A 22,157-nucleotide genomic window follows, 5' to 3' on the forward strand; every position below is an offset into this window, starting at 1 on the left:
GGATGGCGCGGGACTCGGGACGTTGTTGTGTGGAAGTCGGGACAGCCTTGCAAAATCTGGGATGGTTGGCAGCCCTAGCACAAGTGCGCAGGAAACTTGGGAGCAGTTCCGTCACGTACGTATCCCCCTCTTATAGTTTTCGTTGGCGCGATTATAAGCGCGCAGGCAACGCTGTGGTGAAACGATGAGCCTCGATGTAGGGCTCAGTGCTCCTTGTACAAAAAGCGGCCCCCAACTCGTGGGGCTGGTAAAGGAGGGAGAGAGAAAGAAGAAGAAGAAGAGAGAGAGAGGCGGCTTACGTGGGTTATACTTACGTGCATGCACATATCCGCATGTGTTGTGCAGGAACGGAGGTGGGTTGGAGGATGTAATCGTTGTGAAGAAGAAAACGCATCGTTGGCAAGCAACATCGCCTCCTCTTGGGTACTGGGTCCTGGGCTTGGCTCGCTCGGCTCGTGCTGATCATCGCCGGCATCTGCTTGACCGTTGCTGTTGCTTTTTCCAGATCGTGTTTCATTGTAGGACCACCGTCGGAACAGTCGCCAATAAACCCTTTTTCAATTGGTGGAGGGTGCTGACATTCCCCGTCGCCTGAACCTGGGTGCTGCCATTCGCCGTCGCCTAAACCTGGAGCTGCGCAACCGAACGCTACCTCCCATCATGGCTACCAACAACGCGCAACCTGGCTCTTCCACTCCATCCCCCAGCAACCCCGGCGTTCTTCGTTTGCGAGAGCCCAAGGTCTTTAGCGGAGCTGATGAGACCGACGTGGAAGACTGGTTCGCTAACTACGAACTGGTGAGCGCAAACAACAAGTGGGATGACGCGGACAAATTGACTAACGTCATCTTTTACCTCACTGACATGGCCGAAATGTGGTATAACAACCGCAAAAACGACATTACGACGTGGTCCATCTTTAAAACGTTGTTTGCCGACGTTTTTGGCCGACCCGCTGTCCGCAAGACCAGAGCCGAACAACGCTTGCGGACTCGCGCACAAAAGCCAACAGAATCTTTCACCAGCTACATCGAAGACATTATTGGTCTTTGCAACCGTGTCAACACCACCATGCCCGAGTCGGAGAAGATTCAACACATCCTCAAAGGGATAAATGACGGTGCATATCAGCTGCTCCTTGCCCGTAATCCTGCCACCGTTGCGGAACTTGTCACTTTGTGTCAAAGTTTCGACGAGTTGAGCAAGCAGCGCGCCCTGACTCGGCCATTTTCCTCACACGCCGACTCGCTCTCCAGTCTCACTTCCGTTCCCGACCACTCACCAACCCTGCAAGAGATTAAAGACTTTGTGCGTGAAGAAGTTGCTCGGCAACTGTCGTTGATTCCCTTCACGCAGCAGCTGCCGTCCTCTCGTCTGCCCTCACCACTCCGCGACGTTATTGCCGAAGAGGTAGCTCAGGCTGTTCCCGTCGCTGCCCACCAGCAGCCTGTGGCCATGCCTGTTGCCCATGCGCCGGCTATGCAGCCCGTGGCCGCGCCTCTTACGTATGCCCAGGTGGTACGCAGCAGACCCCGCCAGCAGCATTTGCCACCCATGTCTTCAGTTGCTCCCCACTCCGCCCCTTTTTGGACACCTTGGGCCGCACCACGAGTCAGCAATTCCTGGCGCCCTCCTTACAATCGACCGATTTGCTACGCCTGCGGTACTCCAGGACACGTGGCACGATATTGTCGCCGTCGCTTCCAACCACTCCACGATGCTACTCGGCCGTTGCCGTATAACCCACAGCCCATGCACATACCTGCTTCCTATCCCTCACCGCAGTATGGATACACAAACCTTCCTGAGTCTCGGTCACCCCAGCCCTCACCTCAGACTCACTCTCCCCGCTCCCCATCTCCTCGCAGGCGATCACTGTCCGCAATGCGTCCTAGACCCGCTTCCTCCAACCGGGAAAACTGAACGCCGCAGTTCCAGAGGCAAGAACTGCGCCGTCGTCGAAATGCTCAAGTCCTCGCACTTCACCAGCTAACGTCGTCGCCATATTTGTCGATGGTATTTCTGCCTTTGCCCTCGTCGACACAGGTGCTGCCGTTTCTGTTATAGCCGCCCAGCTCTGCCGCTCCCTACGCAAAGTGACCACGCCGCTCTCTGGACTATCGCTTCGTACAGCTAGCGCACAACCAGTTCGACCTCTCGGCACCTGTACGACCCGCATGTTCATTCAAGGCTCTATGTACGTTGTCGAGTTCATCGTCCTTTCGGTGTGCTCGCATGACGTTATCCTCGGGTGGGACTTTCTGTCAAATCATCATGCCATCATCGACTGCGCACGCGCTGAAGTTCAATTTTCACACCTGTGTGACAAACTTTTGCACGAAACGCTTGAGCGGTCACCAAAACTTGTCGTGCGCGAGGACACTGAAATTCCGCCAGCCTCTCTTGCCGTTGTCCCGGTTTGCTGCGATGACTATAACGATGCTACGGTAATGTTTACACCTTCCGACATTTTCATGAGCCGCCGAGCCGTTTCTTTGCCTTTCGCTGCACTTGACGTCACTGCTGGCCGAAGCAATATTTTCGTCCACAACCCCCTTTCTGCACCGCTTACGCTACTTGCCGGCGAATGTCTCGGTCGAGTGGATTACCTTGATTCTTCTTTATTCCTCAATATGCCAGACGAATCGTGCAGTAGCGCCTCTACCGAACTTCATGCCCTTTCCCCACTGGAATGCTCGTCGAGTGACACCTTCTCGAGTTCCATCGCTGACACTTTAACTGCTCAAGAACGCGCCGAGCTTCTTAATCTCCTCCAGCACTTCGCGAATTCATTCGACGTTTCTCAGCCGCAATTGGGTCGTACTTCGGCAGTGCACCACTACATTGACACTGGTTCGCACCAGCCATTGCGTCACAGACCGTACCGTGTCTCTGCTGCAGAACGTCACGTCATCAACGACCAGGTCGAAGAGATGCTACGTCGTCGCGTTATTCAACCATCGCACAGCCCTTGGGCATCTCCTGTCGTTCTACTTCGAAAGAAGGATGGATCAATTCGATTTTGCGTCGACTACCGGCGATTAAACAAGGTGACGCGGAAAGACGTCTATCCATTACCGCGCATTGACGACGCCTTTGACAGCCTCCAAGGAGCCGAATTCTTCTCCTCCTTAGACTTACGATCTGGATACTGGCAGGTCCCTATGGCAGAAGCTGATCGCCAGAAAACTGCGTTCATTACACCAGATGGCCTGTACGAATTTAACGTAATGCCATTTGGGCTTTGTAATGCCCCTGCCACGTTTAAACGACTCATGGACAACACACTGCGTGGACTGAAGTGGTCTGCGTGTCTATGCTACCTCGACGACATTGTCGTTTTCTCTCCCAATTTTCCTACACATCTGCTTCGACTCCAGCTGGTTCTGACGTGTTTAGCCAACGCTAGGCTCCAACTGAACCTCAAAAAGTGCCGCTTCGCCGCGCGAGAGCTGTCCATCTTAGGGCACTTCGTGTCCAAGCATGGTGTTCTACCCGACCCTGCAAAACTGCGAGCAGTCGCCGAGTTCCCGAAACCTACTACACTGAAAGAGTTACGCAGTTTCATCGGACTATGCTCGTACTTCCGGCGCTTCGTTCGAAATTTCGCGTCCATCATGTCACCACTGACCAACCTCCTACGCGGTGACGCAGACCTTTCATCCTGGTCTCCTGACTGCGACGTCGCGTTCGCCACGCTCCGTAGTCTGCTAACATCTCCTCCCATTCTACGGCATTTCGACCCAACAGCTGCAACGGAAGTTCACACAGACGCTAGCGGGGTTGGTCTTGGCGCTGTCCTCGCCCAGCGCAAGCCGGGCTACTCCGAATACGTCGTCGCTTATGCGAGTCGGACGCTCACTACAGCTGAGGCCAATTACAGCGTCACTGAAAAAGAGTGCTTAGCGCTAGTGTGGGCGCTTCGCAAGTTCCGCCCTTATTTGTACGGTAGCCCATTCGACCTGGTAACGAACCACCATGCACTTTGTTGGCTCGCCACATTGAAAGAGCCTTCTGGCCGTCTAGCTCGGTGGGCACTGCAAATCCAGGAGTACGACATTCGCGTGATCTATCGCAGAGGACGCAAGCATTCTGACGCCGACGCCCTGTCCCGTTCGCCTTTACCTCCCGACTCTGCCTGCGGAACCACTGGTACCAACTCCGTCGCATCTCTCGACCTCGACTCGTTTGCCAGTGAACAACACAAGGACCCATGGATCGCTTCCCTTTTTGACTGTCTCTCTGGATCGTCAACCACTGCGGTATCACGATCTCTCCGACGTCAAGCTGCTCATTTCGCCATTCGTGATCGGCTGATACACCGACGCAACTACGCCCCTGAAGGTCGTAAGTGGCTCTTGGTTGTCCCCCGCAGCTTGCGATCACAAATATGCACCACCTTTCACGACGATCCCCAATGTGGCCATGCTGGAGTTTTCAAAACTTACGAACGCATTCGCCGTCGCTTCTACTGGCGCGGAATGTATAATTTTGTTCGAAAATTCGTTATGGGCTGCCCTGACTGTCAACGTCGCAAATCACCGCCTTTTCACTCGTCCGGTGCACTTCAACCGCTTCCGTGCCCTGCCAAACCTTTCGATCGAATCGGAATTGATCTGTATGGCCCTCTACCGACAACATCAGATGAAAATCGGTTGATCATAGTCGCTGTGGATTATTTAACACGCTATACGCTGAGACCGCCGCCCTTCCAAGTGCCACTGCGCGGGACGTAGCGTCCTTCATCCTTCATCGATTCATACTACGACATGGTGCACCCCGAGAACTACTAAGTGACCGAGGACGAGCCTTCCTATCAGAAGTCGTCACGGCTCTGCTTTCTGAATGCCATGTTGTTCATCGCAAGACCACGGCATACCATCCGCAGACTAACGGGGTCACGGAGAGATTTAACCACACACTCGGCGATATGCTCGCGATGTATGTGACATCTGATCATACTAGCTGGGATCGCATTCTTCCATTCATCACGTTCGCATACAACACCGCGGCACAGTCCACCACTGGATTTTCACCTTTCTTTCTCCTTTATGGACGCGAACCATCCCACACCATCGACACTCTCCTTCCGTATACCGTCCTGACGCATCCGAATGCCCATCTGTGTCCGAAGCTGCCCGAAAAGCGGAAGAGTGCCGTGAACTCGCACGCACCTTTACGTCACAAAAACAGCAGCGCCAGAAATAAAACAACGCCGGCTCTTCACGAAGCCACAGCTATTCCCCGGGATCATTTGTATGGCTGGCTGTTCCTTACCAAAGCCCCGGCCTTTCCTCAAAAGTAGTCCCGAAGTACGAGGGTCCTTACCGTGTTTTGGAGCAAACCTCACCGGTCAATTTTCTCATTGAGCCACTTTCCCCATCTGACGACATGCGCCGGCGTGGACGTGACATCGTCCACGTCACCCGCCTTAAGCCATATTATAGCCCTCTGCCTCCAGACTCTTAGGTCGCCAGGATGGCTTTTTTCGGCGGGGGAAAATTGTGAAGAAGAAAACGCATCGTTGGCAAGCAACATCGTCTCCTCTTGGGTACTGGGTCCGGGGCTTGGCTCGCTCGGCTCGTGCTGATCATCGCCGGCATCTGCTTGACCGTTGCTTTTTCCCGATCGTGTTTCATTGTAGGACCACCGTCGGAACAGTCGCCAATAAACCCTTTTTCATCGTATATATACATGTGTAGGCGTACAAACGAAGGGGCCAGGGGGTGGCGTCTTCCATCGCGTGAAAGGGGCGCTAATTCTGTCCAATACATTCACTCAGTCGGACCTTCAACATCAGGTCCTGTATTCGCGAACACTTTTTACGCTGAAAATTTTCGCCTGACAATATTTCAGCCAGTCATGATGCGTTGCATACCGTTAGCGAAGCCCGCTGACCAATAAGAAGTTGCACTTAATCTCCTCTAATTATGAGAAGTTAGAAGAAAAACACGTCGTGAGTGACAAAAGCCCACGTGGCCTTAATAAGAGATAGATAAAAATCGGGAGTCCCAGGCCAATTAGAATGCAGGCATTCTGCATGGCAGTCGATTTTACCCCTCTACCACAGTGCCACTCTATTCGTTGGAACCGCCTTGAAAAATTATCCTATACTAATATAGTCGTCATGTAGGGCAAGGAGTACCGTCAACGCTTGTAACATTGCGTGGCAGTCGCGTATATAGAATCGCCTGAGGCTTCAAACCTGCCCCGCCGCGGTGGTCTAGTGGCTAAGGTACTCGGCTGCTAACCCGCAGGTCGAGGGATTGAATCCCGGCTGCGGCGGCTGCATTTCCGATGGAGGCGAAAATGTTGTAGGCCCGTGTGCTCAGATTTGGGTGCACGTTAAAAAAACCCCAGGTGGTCAAAATTTCCGGAGCCCTCCACTACGGCGTCTCTCATAATCATATGGTGGTTTTGGGACGTTAAACCCCACATATCAATCAATCAATCATCAATCGAGGCTTCAAACCACGCAATAGATCTCGTAACGAGCGGGTGGTTTAAAGCCGCCAACCCATTACGATGGTATACAACTAAAATTCGCCATCATCGTTATTATAATTATCCACAGCATCCAGAAAGTGTGCATCTACTCAGACGTGAGTTTTCAAACTTCAATGATGATGATGATGGCTCTCACTCCGCTCTCTCGAGTAGACGTCGGCGATCGCATTGGGGGCCCGATGAGTTCTTGGATTCCTTTGTCAAATTTATTATTTCTCACCCACTTTTATCCGTTCGACAGATAAACAACCAATTAGCACAGATACGTTTCATCCTTACAGTTTTGTTGCTACGAGCTCTGCCACCACTCGGCAAGTTTTGCAAAGAAGGCAGCTTTACGACAGCAGGGTGCGTCTGCGAGTACGCTCTTGGAATCCTCGATGTGCACTGCACAGTGCCCCCTTCAAGGAAGATGAATGAATGAATGAATGAATGAATGAATGAATGAATGGCATGCACATGTTTTTCGTGTCGTGCATAACAAAAGCATATCGAAGGTTCGAGTGGCTAACACTCAGGTCAGTAACACATAACAAGAGTCAAAATGTCTACAGTAGAGGTCACGCATAGCATTCTCCTTTTGTTTCTTTTTTCTATGTTTATTATTGCACGCTAGTTATCTTTTACTAAGGAATCAGAGCGATGCAGTAATCTTGGAGACAAGCATGCGTGTGTCTGACACGAAATAATTCTTGTTGTGTCATTTGACTACGCCAGAATAAGATTGAGAATGCGGAAGCCACCAGAAAAGATTGTCATATACAGTTATCTGCTCAATAAGCATACACCCTGCAAATAAAAAGTCCCCTACATACTCTATGCGTAATGTAGCGGCTTTTTATGTAAACCTTCCCATCGGAACGTTCTATTTGTTTACGTTAGTGAATTTATTTTTATCCTTCGAGTGGCCATATTGGTAAAGCGTCGATAAGATGAACAAAAGAAAAAAGATTGGTAGTGCCTTGAAAGCTGACAATTGCTATTGAGTCAAGAGCGTAGTGCTTTGTCTATGCCCGGGGACGTCGTTGAGTGCCGAAATAGGCTCTCGAAAAAATTTCTTCAAGCGCGATCGTCTTCCATCCCCATCTAGGCTCAGGGCTCACACATCAAGACTGAGATCGTAGCTCAGATTAACAGAACACGTGTAAAAGCGAAGACATCTTCTGAAGCAGTGTTTTGCTCGGGATTTGTGGTGGCTTACGTTTTTATTAAAATCGTTCCGGCATGAGCGCTTCGTTCGAGCGTGCCGCGCTGGGCGGCGCGCCAGCATACTGTTGTCATGGAGACTGGCGCCATGCCAGCTGTTGCCATAGCAACCGGCCAGAGTTTGTCATTCCGCTAGGGAGCTGTTCGTTCTGCCTATGCATTCGTGCAGAATTAGTTCTGTTAAAAAAAAAAAAACAACCACCCGGCCTGCGCGGTATAGGCGCAGCACAGTCACAGCAAAAGCTAGAAGAGCGGCCTTTCAGAGCATTTTCAAAACATTCATCCGGTAACTACTGTAAGCACATTTGCTTGATACCCACTAGGACATTATTAATAAATATTTTGGGTAGTAGGATGGCATTCGCTATGCTATTTTTCGTCATTCATCTGAGAAGCGTGGTATCCGCTAAACACTTGCAAGGGACTTTTGTGCCAATAGTTCATGCAGTGGCTGATGACGATGAGGAATTATGGCTGAAGTGGGTATGCGCCACAGTTATTAGGAGACCAAGAACAAGCTTTTGTAATGGGTTGGCGCATTGGACGGCCCACTCTTTACGCTATTCGCATTGTGCGACGACTGGTTGTTATTTCGCTGTTTAAACAACTTTATAAGCCGTATTAACGCGATTGCTTTCTCGACACCAAGTCTGCCTAAGGCCAGTTTGCCTACAAGTCACAAGCATCGGCGTAGCTCAGTGGTAGAATACTGAGCAGGCACCCTTAGGACCAGGGTTCGAGCCCCACTGTGTAATTAGTGCTAGGTAAGCACGTGCATGTTTAATTTCGCGTGATGTGGTTACGGACCCCGGCGGCGGACAACTGCGCGTGACCCGAGATATCCGTTATATATATACATATACATATATATACATACACACATATATATATATATATATATATATATATATATATATATATATATATATATATATATATATATATATATATATATATATATCCATGGCACAGTGACAGCTCGAAGGCTTTATGTACTTCATGCCACAGGAGTCATACCAGAATGGCGTATCTTGAAACCTTATGTAAATATTTAGCTTTTTAATCACCACTCAAGGTGATACTTAGACACCTTTATATAAAGAAGATGGAATTCCTATTAAAATATCATACGAAAGTGAAAAGTGCTGCGCTTTTTATCTCATCCATGCCCTTTTGCGGACGACTGCATGTATTGCAAAGAAGCTTGTCTCTGGGAGTCCCTTATTTCGAGAACTCACACATGATGCCAATAGATGAATTTGTTTCATGTTAATTAAGATATCAAATAGTTAACCCTCGAAAACGTCTTATTGTTATGGCGAGATGTCCTATTGCAAAAGACCATGAAAGTGTGATAACTCTGATATGTTTTGGTGTTGCATTATAACATGCATTTGAAGTGTTGGGTTTTAGTTGTTTTTTGCCAAATTTAGATACTTCGCACTGCGTTAAAAAACTGTTGCGAGTAGTTACGATATTTTTTCGCTTACGTACTTCTGCTGATCCACAAAGATAGGTCAGTCCTTGGACATTTCACCGTCTTTTTGCATGAAAAAATATTGCACTTGTTCAGCAAAAAAAGAAAGATAAATATAAAAATACGAGACATACTTTTGTTACCTGTCTACACCTTTGTGATTATAGACGTAATCCAGTAATTTTAACCGTGCTACCTAAATTCGGAATTTTCATAAAATTTCAAAGGAGTATTTATTGATTTACTCCTGTTCTTGCGGATCCCTGCACATAAAGAAAAGTTATGTGCCCACGATCACCATAATCATAATTGAATTTGTTGCGCTCAAAGGCATTTTTGTGAGACCAACACAACGATAGTTTGAAACGTATGTAAGCTGCATCTTTACAAAATAATTAGGTATTTTTTAAATAGAATACTTTACGCAAAGCCCTGCTTTTGTCACCACTGTGCCTGAGTAATACACTTTCCTCTAGGTTATACCTCCTCGTATTACGAAAATAGCGTGTCATCATATAACCAAAGATTGCTAACGTTACGAACCTTAGTCTAAAACTGTCTATTCATTCGTTCAGTCCGCACGTGTTCGCAACGCTGTTTGTGCGTAGAACAGAAGTGCATTTTTTTTTTCAACTGTAAAACTAGGGGGAAACTTGAACTGGGCGGATTGGAAATATTATGTAACGAACTCGGATTCTATAATTTGCTTATCTATCGCTGGAGCAGACATGGCCTGACGCCTTCCTTTTGCCTACTTGAGTGACACGTGCATGAACCGTTTCCTTTAAGTTTCTTTAAAGTGCATATTAGCGGCTGTCAGCCCTTATGAGTCACCGTGCGTGTGCCGCAGCATACATACATCTCGCCACTTTCTGGCCATGAAACATTTTTTTTTCGGTGAATTTTCGAGGCCATAGCGCAAGCATTCATACGTATATAGATCCCCCATCTCGTTACATAGGCCTCCCAACAGATTTCCATGCATGCACCTGCTTACACTGACGATTTGGCTCCAGTATCAAACTGCACGATTTATTTTTTAAGAGAAGCATCAATTTCGACTCTCCCTGTTAGACTTTTTCCCCTTGTTAGGCCTTTTATCAAAAGACTAACCAGGGGCATAGGCAGAACTTTTTTTTTTTGGAGAAGGGGGGAGGGGGCACCTCCCTGATCTGAAGTGGGGGCCGGACAAGCAAATGCTCATTTCTCGCTCTGTATGCCATGGACATGGTGAAAAAAAAAATGGGTGGGTTGGGGGGGGGGGGGGGGTCAGGTTTGGTGTGCTATCTCATGGCTGCGACACTGCCCTATGACATTTAGTCATTCACTTTTTCTTGTATATCACGTGCATCGTCTGCCATCCCTGGCTACAAAATCTACATTCACGCAATAAAAACATCTGTGGACTGTCAGCGTCCATGCGTGTTCATTTTGGGGCCACTTTTATACGTAGTTAGGAAAAAAAAAAAAAACAGCGTGAACCTTCTCCGGCAGCGTTATCTCCCAGCGCTTTAGAGCTAGTACACGCCACAAACGAATTGCAATTGAGCAGATTTTTTCAATGCTTCAAAGCACTGAAGTACTCTGATACTAGTAAACCAGTGACCCAATTCTGCATCATTGATATACAAGGTATCTACATTATTGCGTCTGAGGAACCGTATCTATATACTTCGATCAGATAAGCACACAACTTTGTACCGTAACGCCTATAGGCGTGCGCCCGGGTAGTGGGGTGGGGGGGGGAGCAACACCCCAGATGCCTTAGAGGGGGGTTGACTCGATAGGGAGAAGGGCCGCAATAAACCATCAACCCTCTCCCCCATTTCTCTCCCGTTGCGCTTATGGTAACGCCCGTATGACTGTGGAATCTGTGTGAAATAGAATATTATAACTTCAACCAGGAAGAAGCAATGCAAGTACGTGTTTGTTCGTGGTTATAAGTATATTATGCTGTACGCCAGTTAACTGATCCTCAGTAACGCGAGCGACTGTGAAATAAATAAATAAATAAATAAATAAATAAATAAATAAATAAATAAATAAATAAATAAATAAATAAATAAATAAATAAATAAATAGCATTTGCTGTCACATGGGAGAATTGTAACTTTTTGTTTATTTTTTTACACAATCATAAAGGAGTAAGTGAACATGAAGCTATGTTTCACACGAACATGTTAAGGTCGTAGCTGTTCAGTTTCAAAGTCGATGTCATTCGAAAATCAGCACTTTTTCAATTATGTGTCAATCTTTGTTTGGCGATATTATTTGAATTTGTGATCGCTGCAACGCTAATTGTGGTGATCACGCACATGTGATGAAAAAAATACATATTAGTAATAAATTTCGTAACTGTTTTCGTGCATATATTTAAGTTTCAGCTGCGTGCCTAATTGCATTCCTAGCCGCAACACTACAATCTTCTTCATTCACCGAAAAAAATATATTTGAATGCTTTCGTGCTGAAAAACGCCACGAATGACGCAAAGGAAACCTCACAAATGTTCCACGACCTCGAAAGCTGACGGATGAACATTTCGTTCCGCGCGCGTTCTACCGCGTCAAACTGCCGCGCAGACTCGAGGCCCAATGAAAAACGAATAAACTTTTCTTGTTTTTGTCCCATTGGTCAAATTTACCCACGTGATACCGAGGCAACTTGGGTGCCGCCATATTGGTTTGTAGCGCCGCCGCCGCGCCGCTGCGAGTGTGTGTCTATCGTTTGATTTCGTTTCGCGGTGCGGTATCCCCTGCGATCGTCGGTGGTGCTGTGAAAGAGCCACTCGCTGCTGCCGTGTTTTTTTCGCTGAAAATTTGCGGTCATTCCTCTTTGTGCTGCTTCGTTGTTTGCGCTGGAGTCGGCTCTCTTGCCTCGGTTGTTTGCGGAGGAATCACGAAGGTGTCTCGCTGGATACCGACGCTAGTCCGCGGCTGCTGCTTTGACAACGGCCATGCCAGTCCGTAAACAAGGTGGTAAGATCATTTCAGTTGTAGCTTTAATTTGCTCTTCGATCAATCGTGCCCACAGTGTGTGAGAACAGAGCGCCGTCCGCCTGACTTCACCGAAGAACTTTGCGGATTTTCGCTTCCCTTTCCCGCCTAGAGTCTCCGATTTGTCACTCCACAGGGGAAAAAAAGCAAAAAAAGAAAAAGGGAAACACGCTTCCGTGCCGCAGGATTTGTTGTGCTCTGCTCGTTGGAGGAGGCTGCGTGGTTTGTGCTGTGTTTCGACCGGTGTCTCCACGATGCACCTCTACGGTGAGGCTACCTTGTGTGCGCGATACCACTGCACAGCCAGCGGATAACAGCCGAAGGCCAGCGAACATGGGTCAGTAGCGGCGGAATGCACGCCGAATCCGCGGCACGAGCAGTGGTTGCGCGCCCCGGAGGCTGCGGCTTATCGCTGCTGCTGCGGCTCCCGCTCATTCTGTCGCATCACTTACTTATCGCGCAGGTGGTAGCGATAGCAGCCGCTCGGATGAAGATATTGCGCTCGAGGCGCGACTAATCGGTCGCGCACGGCCCTTGACGTAAACGGCGGTGGGCGCGCCGACGTTCTGACCCGCGGTAGTGCAGCGGTATGGGCTAGTTTGTGGTGTTACGGAACGCAGGAAAAACGCCGAGCTTACGTTTACGTTCGATTTCGTCTAAACACGGCTGTGAAGTGTTACAGCGGTCGTATAAGTGAGGCGGTGGCTCCCGATCGAATGACACTACTGACGCATGCGGATCGGAGCCCATCGTCGGACGTTGCTCTGGGCTCCGATTCACAATGAAAGAGGCTATTTTTCGAAGAAAGGAACGAAATATCCCTTTTTCTTCGCCAGGTTGACGCTTGTAACTGAAAAAAATTACATTTACGAGGTGCGCTCATCAGTAGGGGTTGCCCCGCACGTTGCGTCACGATCCGAGTGATGACACACGGGAGGGTGCGACTTCTGACAGCCGCGTATAAATAGTGCACGTTTGTGTACAACTTGTCAGAAGTGATGGACAGGAAAGCCGTGCGCGCTTACGGCCATTCTTCATTTGTTCTCGTTTTCTAGTTTACGTGTTCCGTCCTATGTTTGTGTTCATTCTGAGATGCGCGGAAAAAGATCTTTCATGCTCTCGCATTTTTTTCTTTCTTCGTCTCCACCCAAGCAAGCATCCAACTTGTTTTGTAATAGTTATAACTCTTTCCCGAGATACGAAAAAAACAACAACAAAGAATGAGCTTTCGTGCTTGCGCGGAAATGAATGGGAGCCTTAAATTGTTATTACTACTATGCTTGTTGCGCCAATACTTGTTCGGCCACTTCATTGTCGATGGTTACTGTTTTTCTTAAGCAGTACTATTTAATTTGCACGTACACTTATTCTGGTGAAGTAAACTTGGTGCATATAGAGAACGAACGAGCACGCTAAAATTCCGTGTTTTTGGATGACATATTAACTATCAATGTGCCCATGCAGCTGCAATGGCAATCGACACGCCCAAATGAAGTCAAGTCACAGACTCTGCAAAAGTGTGGGCTGACTTCACAAATGAAATTTCGCATTGAGGCTTCACTAGCTCATAATGTAACATTTTTTTTAATATTTTTGCATTCCTAAATACTAAGGATAATGAATGTGCTCATGGCAGGCTGGAACATGTAGTGAAATTTAAGAGAAAAATAAGACCACTTTCTTCAAGTATATAAAGTGCTTGTAGGCAGGAATGTTAAAAGCTTTTTTCCGTCAATTTCTCTGGTGTCACTGCCTGCATTCATTTTGGAGGCACTTGTGTTCATTCAATTCACTACTACACTATAGATGTTAGTGATAAGTGAAAGGAAATCCCCCTCTAACTGCAAGTGATGAGCGACATAAACAACAGTAGCCTTCTGGTAATTTTCCTGTGTTCATGCTGTTTGCTGTTTACATTAGTGTAGTCTAAACCTATGTATAGTTTTTACCATAAGCGTGCGCAGGATTCTCCTTCAGTTGGGGGGGGGGGGGGGGGGCTCTATTAGGTCGATGTATGAGGCAGACTTTGTGCCCCTCCCTCTTAGGTGATTAGGGGGGGGGCATGCCCCTGTGTGCACTCCTATGGTTCTCTACTTAGTCTCTTATACCACTTACCTCGCAGCTGCATCTTTCTACCTCTTGAGATCAACTCTTCACTTGTGAAGTGTGCTTAAGCAATCAGTCATTTTTACTTTAGTATAAGTGGTTCATATGAAAGGTTTACATTGCCAGAGGGCTCATTGGCTACACTCATTAGACAACTTCATTGTGCAAATGATTATTATAAGCTTTCATGCACATATGTTGGCTAGCATCAACATCTACGGAACATCGACTTGCTGCGCAAACTTGAAGGAAAACGAGAAGGGAGACAGGAAAGAGCGCTCTTTCCTGTCTCCCTTTTCGTTTTCCTTCAAGTTTGCGCAGCAAGTCGACTTTTCAAGTATGAACTGACTAGTCTACAAAAAAGTACTGCATCTACCGAACGTTAAACCTCTACATGTGCAAAGTTGCCCACATCTGTAATGAACACTTGATTAGTATTTAGGGCCTCATAGAACCTCATGTTTAATAAAGCAGTCAGAAAATTATGATTGTGTTGATAATGACATTTTGACTAGATGCTATATAATACACATTTTCCTTGTCAAGAAAAATGAATATTCTAGTTTTTATTTGCATGAATGGTAATGAAGTGTTCACCTTACATGTTGTCGACCGTGTAAATGATGTTATAGCCCAACAGTGGAAATATATGTTTAAGTAATACTGACATAGAGATAGGGATACCTGTGACATATTACTTTATGTGATTTTTTTTTACAAAAAGCTTGCAAAAATGACGTGTCTACCAAGATTCTTCAGTTACCTTGCTTCATCACAAAAAAAGCAAGACAAATGTGATAGGAAAAGGTGTCAGGCAGGAAATATTACTTGTGCACAGTTCATAACTGTATGCTAAGAAGCATTGAAAGCTCTAAATTAGGAAGAAATAGGAATAAGCATTCAGAGAAAATATGTTGGTAACCTAGAGCTTGCTGATGACATTGTACACTTCAGCATTGATGAACATACCAGTAGCATATCCAAGATTTCATTTGCCACTGACACATGTCTTGCTTATAGGGTATCAAATTGTCACCTATGCTACTGCTACTTGTCAGTCTTGTTAAACGAAACCATGGCAAGTAGCGTTGTAAACTAGAGAAAACAAGGTGACCATTGCTGGTTGTGCTAGAGGCCAAAAGAGGTGAATTGTGATAAGGAAATTGGTGGACAGAATTCTTAAGATGCTTTACATATAATATTTGGTGCTCCCTTTTTCACATATTCCTGAGTGACAGACGTGCACTGATTGTCATGTCTATTCTGTTCACTCTGTAGTACGTGAGTTTTTTGATGGTAATACTGTTTGGGTGCCATCGTCATGGAGGGAACATTTCATCCAGTGCAGCAGCAACACAATGGGAAGACGAATATGAGATTCCAAATGTCATTCAGGCCTTCTGCTACGGTCGGTTGTATCGTAGATTTTTCTGATTAGTAATTCGGGAAAATCGCTGCGGCTTACATTGTCTGGTATTTGCAACGACCAGATTAAGTTCACTGGCCTACTTGTTCAGCATTGTTAAGATAGACATGCTTTGTTATGTGCTGCAGTTTCAGTCATGTTGGCTGCATGGACTTGGCACGTCTTCACAAGAAGGTGAAGGGAGTTAGTGAACTAGTCTTGCCACTGCTGCACTTTTCGAGATGAATACCGTAGTGCCAGCATGGTTGTGTCCATCTCGTGAAACGGATGCTGGAGTGTAGCATCCTTGTGAGATTGTTCACAAAATGCAGGTGAAACAATTGGACTTATGCTGTGACTGCGAGGAGTTTTGTAAGATTTTGTGGGGCATACATTTTTCGTTAGCCTCCACCATCTTTCAGTGATTCTAATGCACACTGATCACTTGCAGAGGCCCACAGGGCACTGGAGCTTTTGGAAGAATACCACAGCAAGCTGAGTAAGCCGCAGGACAAGCAGCTACGCAATGCCATTGAGCGTGTGATCCGCATCTTCAAGAGTCGGCTCTTCCAGGCTTTGCTAGGTGGGCACCCTTATTCATGCTTTCTAGAATTCCTGTTGTCTCAACATTTTCTTCTTATTCAACGTTTACACTGCAGTATCATTGGAAAACTGGTGCACGGTTCTTTCAGTTTTATTTTTCATGTCATCTTGTCAAAACACTATTGCAGCTTGTTGTGTCTTGTAAAGTACTTGATTGGAAATCGAATGTCAAGAAAGTGAAGAGTACTGAGTACAGTGAGAGCTTTCTGCATGCCACAGGAGAGCTCATGAGGGTTGTACTCACTTTTAGACAGCACAGTTGCTTGAGTGTTATCGTGAGAGGCTGTCAATATTTAGATAAAACGCACCACGAGAAAACTTCTTGATGCAGAGAAGCCTTTATGTCAGTCTCCCATGCATTACAAAGGGCTGTAGAAACTCGTTTAACAGAATCTCAAGGGACAAAGAAAATAGTGGCTCTGATACCTCCAGTCTGAAAACTATACCAGATTCCAGATGTGAGGTCTTTGACCTTTGTGGATTGTGCCACTTTCTGGTTTCATACATAAAGACGGCTCTAGACAAACCAGCTTCAGGAAGCCCTTGATGTTTTGTTCAACTATGCCTGGCAAGCAGGGCTGAACATTTCTGCTCGAAAATAAATCTATGTTGCAGTGGCCAACAAGAAAGGACGCACAAGGGTCATGCAGTGCCTTTTTAAATGCAGACCCGCTGTAGCGACAACCCCTTCTTCTGAGGTCTATACGCAGGGTCATGATATCCACTGCTGCGACACTAAATGTGCATACTGGCTTCATAAAGTGAGAATGAGTCCTGCAAAACACTTCTCCTTACTTGTCGCACTGCATCAAAAGCAGCTGGAGCTCATACTGCCTTACCTTGATGGCTGGTACATGCAGTCTTGCAGGCAGAATTTCATATCGAAGGCAGAATTTCAACGTTTTGCAGCTGAACACAATTGGGGAGCTAATTTTCTAGAATGAACAAGCACGTGAAATAAAAAAGTAGCTTGTTTCGGCTGTAGCTGTGTTGCGTGGTTATATTTAATGTGACTCTTACCCAATTCCCTGCCTTCTTCGGAATTCACCACCGAAACTAAGAAGCCAACGAAATTACGATGCAGCGATACATTAGGTATAATTAACAAACACAATAGCATCGATGCATCATGGGCTAATGACTGTAAGGTATATGCAGATGCTGCTGTCTTGCCAAATAGTGGGAGGACATCGTTCCTCAGTACTGCACACAAATTCATGAGACGTTGGTGCTGCAGTAATAGAACTTAGAGCAATTAGTGATGCAGTGTGAGATGCCACCTATGAGCTGCCTACAATCAAACAGCTAGACATTGTAAGGAGGTTCTACCTGGCGTTGCTACTGTTTGGATGTTGCAGAGCTAGCTAGCTTCCCGGCAAACTCCCCTACAGTGGTGCACAAAAGACATTTAAGGCACGGTGATGCGATGGTGCAAAACACAACTCATTGCACAGTAATAACAATCAAGCAATGTTTATTCCGGATTTCCATAGCACATCGGCTTGGGAATATGTAGTCTTGATGACTTGTAAGTGGGAGAAGCAGGAATCAAGATCGGCAAACAACAGTAGTGGCTAAGGTCATACCTCGGACGCCTAGTTGCCGCTTCCTTGACTTGATTGTCGATAGTGTCCTTATCTCTTCCTTAACGGCTGCATGCGTACATATGTCTCATTTGGCTGCTTTAGTGTTGTTTCCTCCCGCTAATCCACTTGTCTTTTATGGTTAAGAACCAGTCTGAAGTGTTGAGGAGGTGCAAGAGTAAAAGCAGCTGGCGCGCCTTGAAGGGGTGAAATGGTAAACTTTCATTACTTGCCACATTCCTCTTTATAAGATAAGATAGGATGCCACCCGACTTCAAGTGATAGCCTGTCAGCATCAATTTGCGAGTTCACTCTTTCGTGCTTTTGATAATGATGTGCCAGTAGCTGTGTTGTGGTCCATTTGGTCCCATGTGGTCACAGTTTCTGCCAGCGTAGGACCTTAAAGGAGCAGTGACAAAAGTTATAAACCTTGTTTTTTTTTGTTTGTTGCAATAGGTAGCTTATGACCCACTTATCACGGCTAGCAACCTCATTTGTGCGAGTGCATGATAATTATTTATTTAGAAAAGTTTGTAGAGTGCCGAGTTGCAGTTTCGGTTTCAAAGATCACTGAGCTAGGCAAGAGCAGTTGCGGTGGCTAGGAAAACGCAGCTGGCCATGTGAAGACGCAAAACTGTGACGTGGATGCCGCGTGCGAGAGTGGGAAGGAGGGGGTACCACACTGACCAGCCAGCATCTACACTGCTTGCTAACACAAACTCTTGACGTAGGTTTGTTCACGTTAGCACCGCGCATTGAGGTCGGCGTCGCAAGGGGCTCTGCATCTCGCTTTGTCGCATGGCATGCACTTTAAAATTGATTATAAATGTGTTGTACATTATATTTGCCCTTCTTATTTCATAGGTGCTCTGTAAGTCTCCACAGAAAACTGCCTCACTCCCTATCTCACGTTCGAAATTGTGTGTCAGTGCTCATTAAAAGTGCCCCCCGTAGTGCTTTCTTCAGCAATGGATTATTGGTGTTGAGATGCCCTTTTTTTCCCCAAACTCCCAAACAAAAGTGGCTTTATGAACCCTTTGCTTTGGGCACTCATCGTTGCCTACTCCTTTTCTTGTCTGTTCGTTTTTCAATACTGCAGCCGTGGTGTACTGTTGCTGATTCTTCCATAGCTGAACTGTTTCGAATCATGCCTTCCTGACGTGCACGTTCGAACAATGACTGGCCGGCAATGCAGGGAAAGGCAAGTTGCGGTGCTCACTTTGCTACCGCTTGATGTTGCTAGGCACAACATGAGGTAGACGTGGTGGGGGCTCCTTTCTCTTTAGCTTGTTGTTTCCTTCAGTGGTCCCACGTGCAGAGATGACAGCTGGCTGTTCTGTTTGCACTCCCTGAGAATTTTGGCAGTTACTACAGCCTTGAGGATGAAACGGCGAACTTCTCTCACCTCCCAGACCTTCACTGATTCTTTAGCGGCTATTCAGGAACTCAAGAAGATTCACTAGGTAATGCAAATCTGCAAATCAGTACCCTATAAATCCCAAAGCAGCTACTCGCAACAGGGTGTACTGGGTTAAACTCACCACAACGCTGCTGACCAGCAGGTAAACTGCTGTTATGATTCATATATTTCATCCATTCCACCTCCCATTCTACCCTTCAGCCTGCTCCAAGTTCCTAAAGATTTTCTCTGGCAGGACACACGCACTTTTATCCAACCACTTGTCTGCTTTATTTTGCTTCACCTTTCTAGCGCAGAGAGTATTGTGCTTTGGAGACTGTGTCAATGTAGTCATCACAGCTGCTGTGATCTCATCATGAAGCTGGTTGCATTTATCCCGATATTTTTATGTGAAATGTTTCATCAAGTTGGCGCCCCGTCGCGGTGGTCTAGTGGCTAAGGCACTCGGCTGCTGATCCGCAGGTCACGGGTTTGAATCCCGGCTGCGGCGGCTGCATTTCCGATGGAGGCGGAAATGTTGTAGGCCCGTGTGCTCATATTTAGGTGCACGTTAAAGAACCCCAGGTGGTCGAAATTTCCGGAGCCCTCCACTACGGCGTCTCTCATAATCATGTGGTGGTTTTGGAACGTTAAACCCCACATATCAATCAATTCATCAAGTTGGCCTGCCGGGAAGCATTGTTCGCTACAAATGCTGTTCATAGTGGTTTTGGCAACTGTAGGAGGAGCTGGGCGGGTTGAGAGGCGTGGACGGCAGCTGGCATTTTTGGCTTGCCCGTTCCGTGCGTGTGTGACGCCACCAAATGTCACCTCCTCTATTTGATGGCACAACTGATAGACATGGAAGTTTGTCAAAAATGCACTAAATTCATTATTTTCCCATAGATCGGGCCTGAAATGAAGGTTGTGTCTATCAATTTTGGGACCTAATTTTTCAATTTGGCTGAACATGTTAGCAGTAAAAGTTTTGCTCAGTATCTTTCATCAGCCACTCTCATTAGCGAATATATTCAACTCATTGTAGCCTTTGCAAGACTACTAGGGGTAATTAAGGGAATGTTTGGTAACTTGTGGTTGAAGAGAAAAGATTGATAAGAGTGGAGATAATGAATGTGACGCTAGAATGAATTGGAGGCGTTGCATGGATCATATGCCATTTTTTTATTATTCCTAAGCATGCTCACTTCTTTGTCATCGGCTTCTGTTGCTATGGTCACAAGATCCCCCCCCCCCCCCCCCCCTCTGAAAGAATGTTCAAGTTAGAAACGAAAAAGGCACAAAGGGAGTCTTCTAGGCATAAAATGTTAAAGCAGACAGAAAGTTCATGTCCAAGCATGGTTCCATAAACCAACAGAAATAGCCTCACAGGAAAGGACAGTGGTCCGGCAATAATTGGGAGAGCTCTTGTGGCCGAGGCTGGCTGTTGAGTCCAGGACAGCATAAGCATGCACTGAGCGTGGAAACTGCTGATGATACAGCTTGAATTCTTATGCGTATTGAACGTTGTTTGAAGGCTTTGTAGGACGGGCGTCTCATTCTTTTTGTTGTGACTTGTAGACCCGTCGTACTTCCAGATTTTGTGCTTGTTGATCGAGACTGGTTCCATGATGTCTTCGTTTCTGCAGAGTACGAGGGGCGATTTCGCTTCTTTTTCACCTTTTTTTCTCATGTTGTTGTAGTTGTTGCACTCATAGGCGTAGCATTGATCTCTAGTGCAGAGGGCATCTCCGTCGTTTGTTTATGTGAAGAAGCTTTTCATTTTGAATTTTTCTGTTAGAACATTTGCTTGTGAACTTCTTTCTTCAATGATGATCTGTGTTTTCAATGAAGGCTTCTTTCCACGTTGTTCTTGTTTGAGCGTCCGTTTTCTCTTATGTCGATCGACTTGCCTGTGGTGGCCTTGCTGCTGCTGCTCCGGAAATTGCTGACGTGGTGCCCCTTCCAAACATGACTGATTAGCTTCACATCTTGATGTAGTGTCTAGTGGGTAGTTGGTGCATGGTGGGCTCTTGTGATGCTTGTCCAGCAATGAAGGCTTGTTTAACTGTGACTCCATATTGTATCTACTTTTGGTTAACACCTGACAATGAAATCGCAGCGAACATGGCTCGAGTGAACTCTGATTTCGAATGTATGTCGCTTTGCGAAGAAATGGATTTGGAAACTTCTGTCGGAAGACTCTGTTTTGGGGACGCCGGGGCATGGTCTCATACTGTGGGAATTCACCAGCTTGTTCAGCGTGAGTGTAAAGGTCTTGTTGCGTGTATCATCAAATGTTCTGTCAATATTGATGTATGACAATGCCAAGTCTGGTTGTAAACCATGCATGTGGCATGAGGTCTTAAGTGTATCTGGCTCACCAGTAATGGCCTTGATTCTACTCTGCAGTGAAGAGTTAGAGGCAACTGAACTGCATGGTGCAAAACCAGGCTGATAGCTGCATATGCGAGAGAAAGAATCAACGGCGTCTGGTTGTTGAGTAACGCCTCATGGCAAATAGTGCGGAGAGTAGGCAGGAAATGTGGGAATATCTCTCTACAGCCTTTATTGGCGCTCAGTGCAGTGCCATTCACAACATGGCGTACGTTCGAACAATCCGAGAACAAACAAGCATCTGCAATACTATCTTTCTTCTTCGTCTCCTGGCCACTCCGCAAGCAATTTTCTACATCGTCCGCCTCGGCGAATTTCACTAATTTTTTCTTAACATTCTCCGAAGGAAGTCCTAACAGGTGTTCTTTAACAGTGCGTATCGTGCTTCTACAGATCCTCCTCACAACGAATAAAGCTCGGCGGCAATTTCCACGTTACTTGTGCGGGCCTAGAAAAGTCCTGAAATAATGTGTCTCAAAAGCC

The 22,157-nt window shown here is 46.6% G+C and overlaps 1 protein-coding gene across 3 annotated transcripts in view; it reads left to right on the plus strand.

The window, feature by feature from the left end:
* Positions 1–11,664: 11,664 nt before the first annotated feature.
* Positions 11,665–22,157, plus strand: part of LOC142804884 (disks large homolog 1-like) — a 110,022-nt gene continuing 99,529 nt past the window's right edge. Inside the window, exons 1-2 of one of the 3 annotated variants that reach the window (XM_075891150.1) lie at positions 11,665–12,521; positions 16,147–16,278. In XM_075891150.1, the coding sequence (XP_075747265.1) occupies positions 12,518–12,521; positions 16,147–16,278 (136 nt within the window). In that variant the 5' untranslated portion in view covers positions 11,665–12,517. The remainder of the gene's footprint in view (positions 12,522–16,146; positions 16,279–22,157) is intronic. The other 2 variants (XM_075891148.1, XM_075891149.1) reach the window with 2 other exon arrangements.

The sequence above is a fragment of the Rhipicephalus microplus genome, chromosome 1 (genome assembly GCF_043290135.1).
Source record: "Rhipicephalus microplus isolate Deutch F79 chromosome 1, USDA_Rmic, whole genome shotgun sequence".
Lineage (NCBI taxonomy): Eukaryota > Metazoa > Arthropoda > Arachnida > Ixodida > Ixodidae > Rhipicephalus > Rhipicephalus microplus.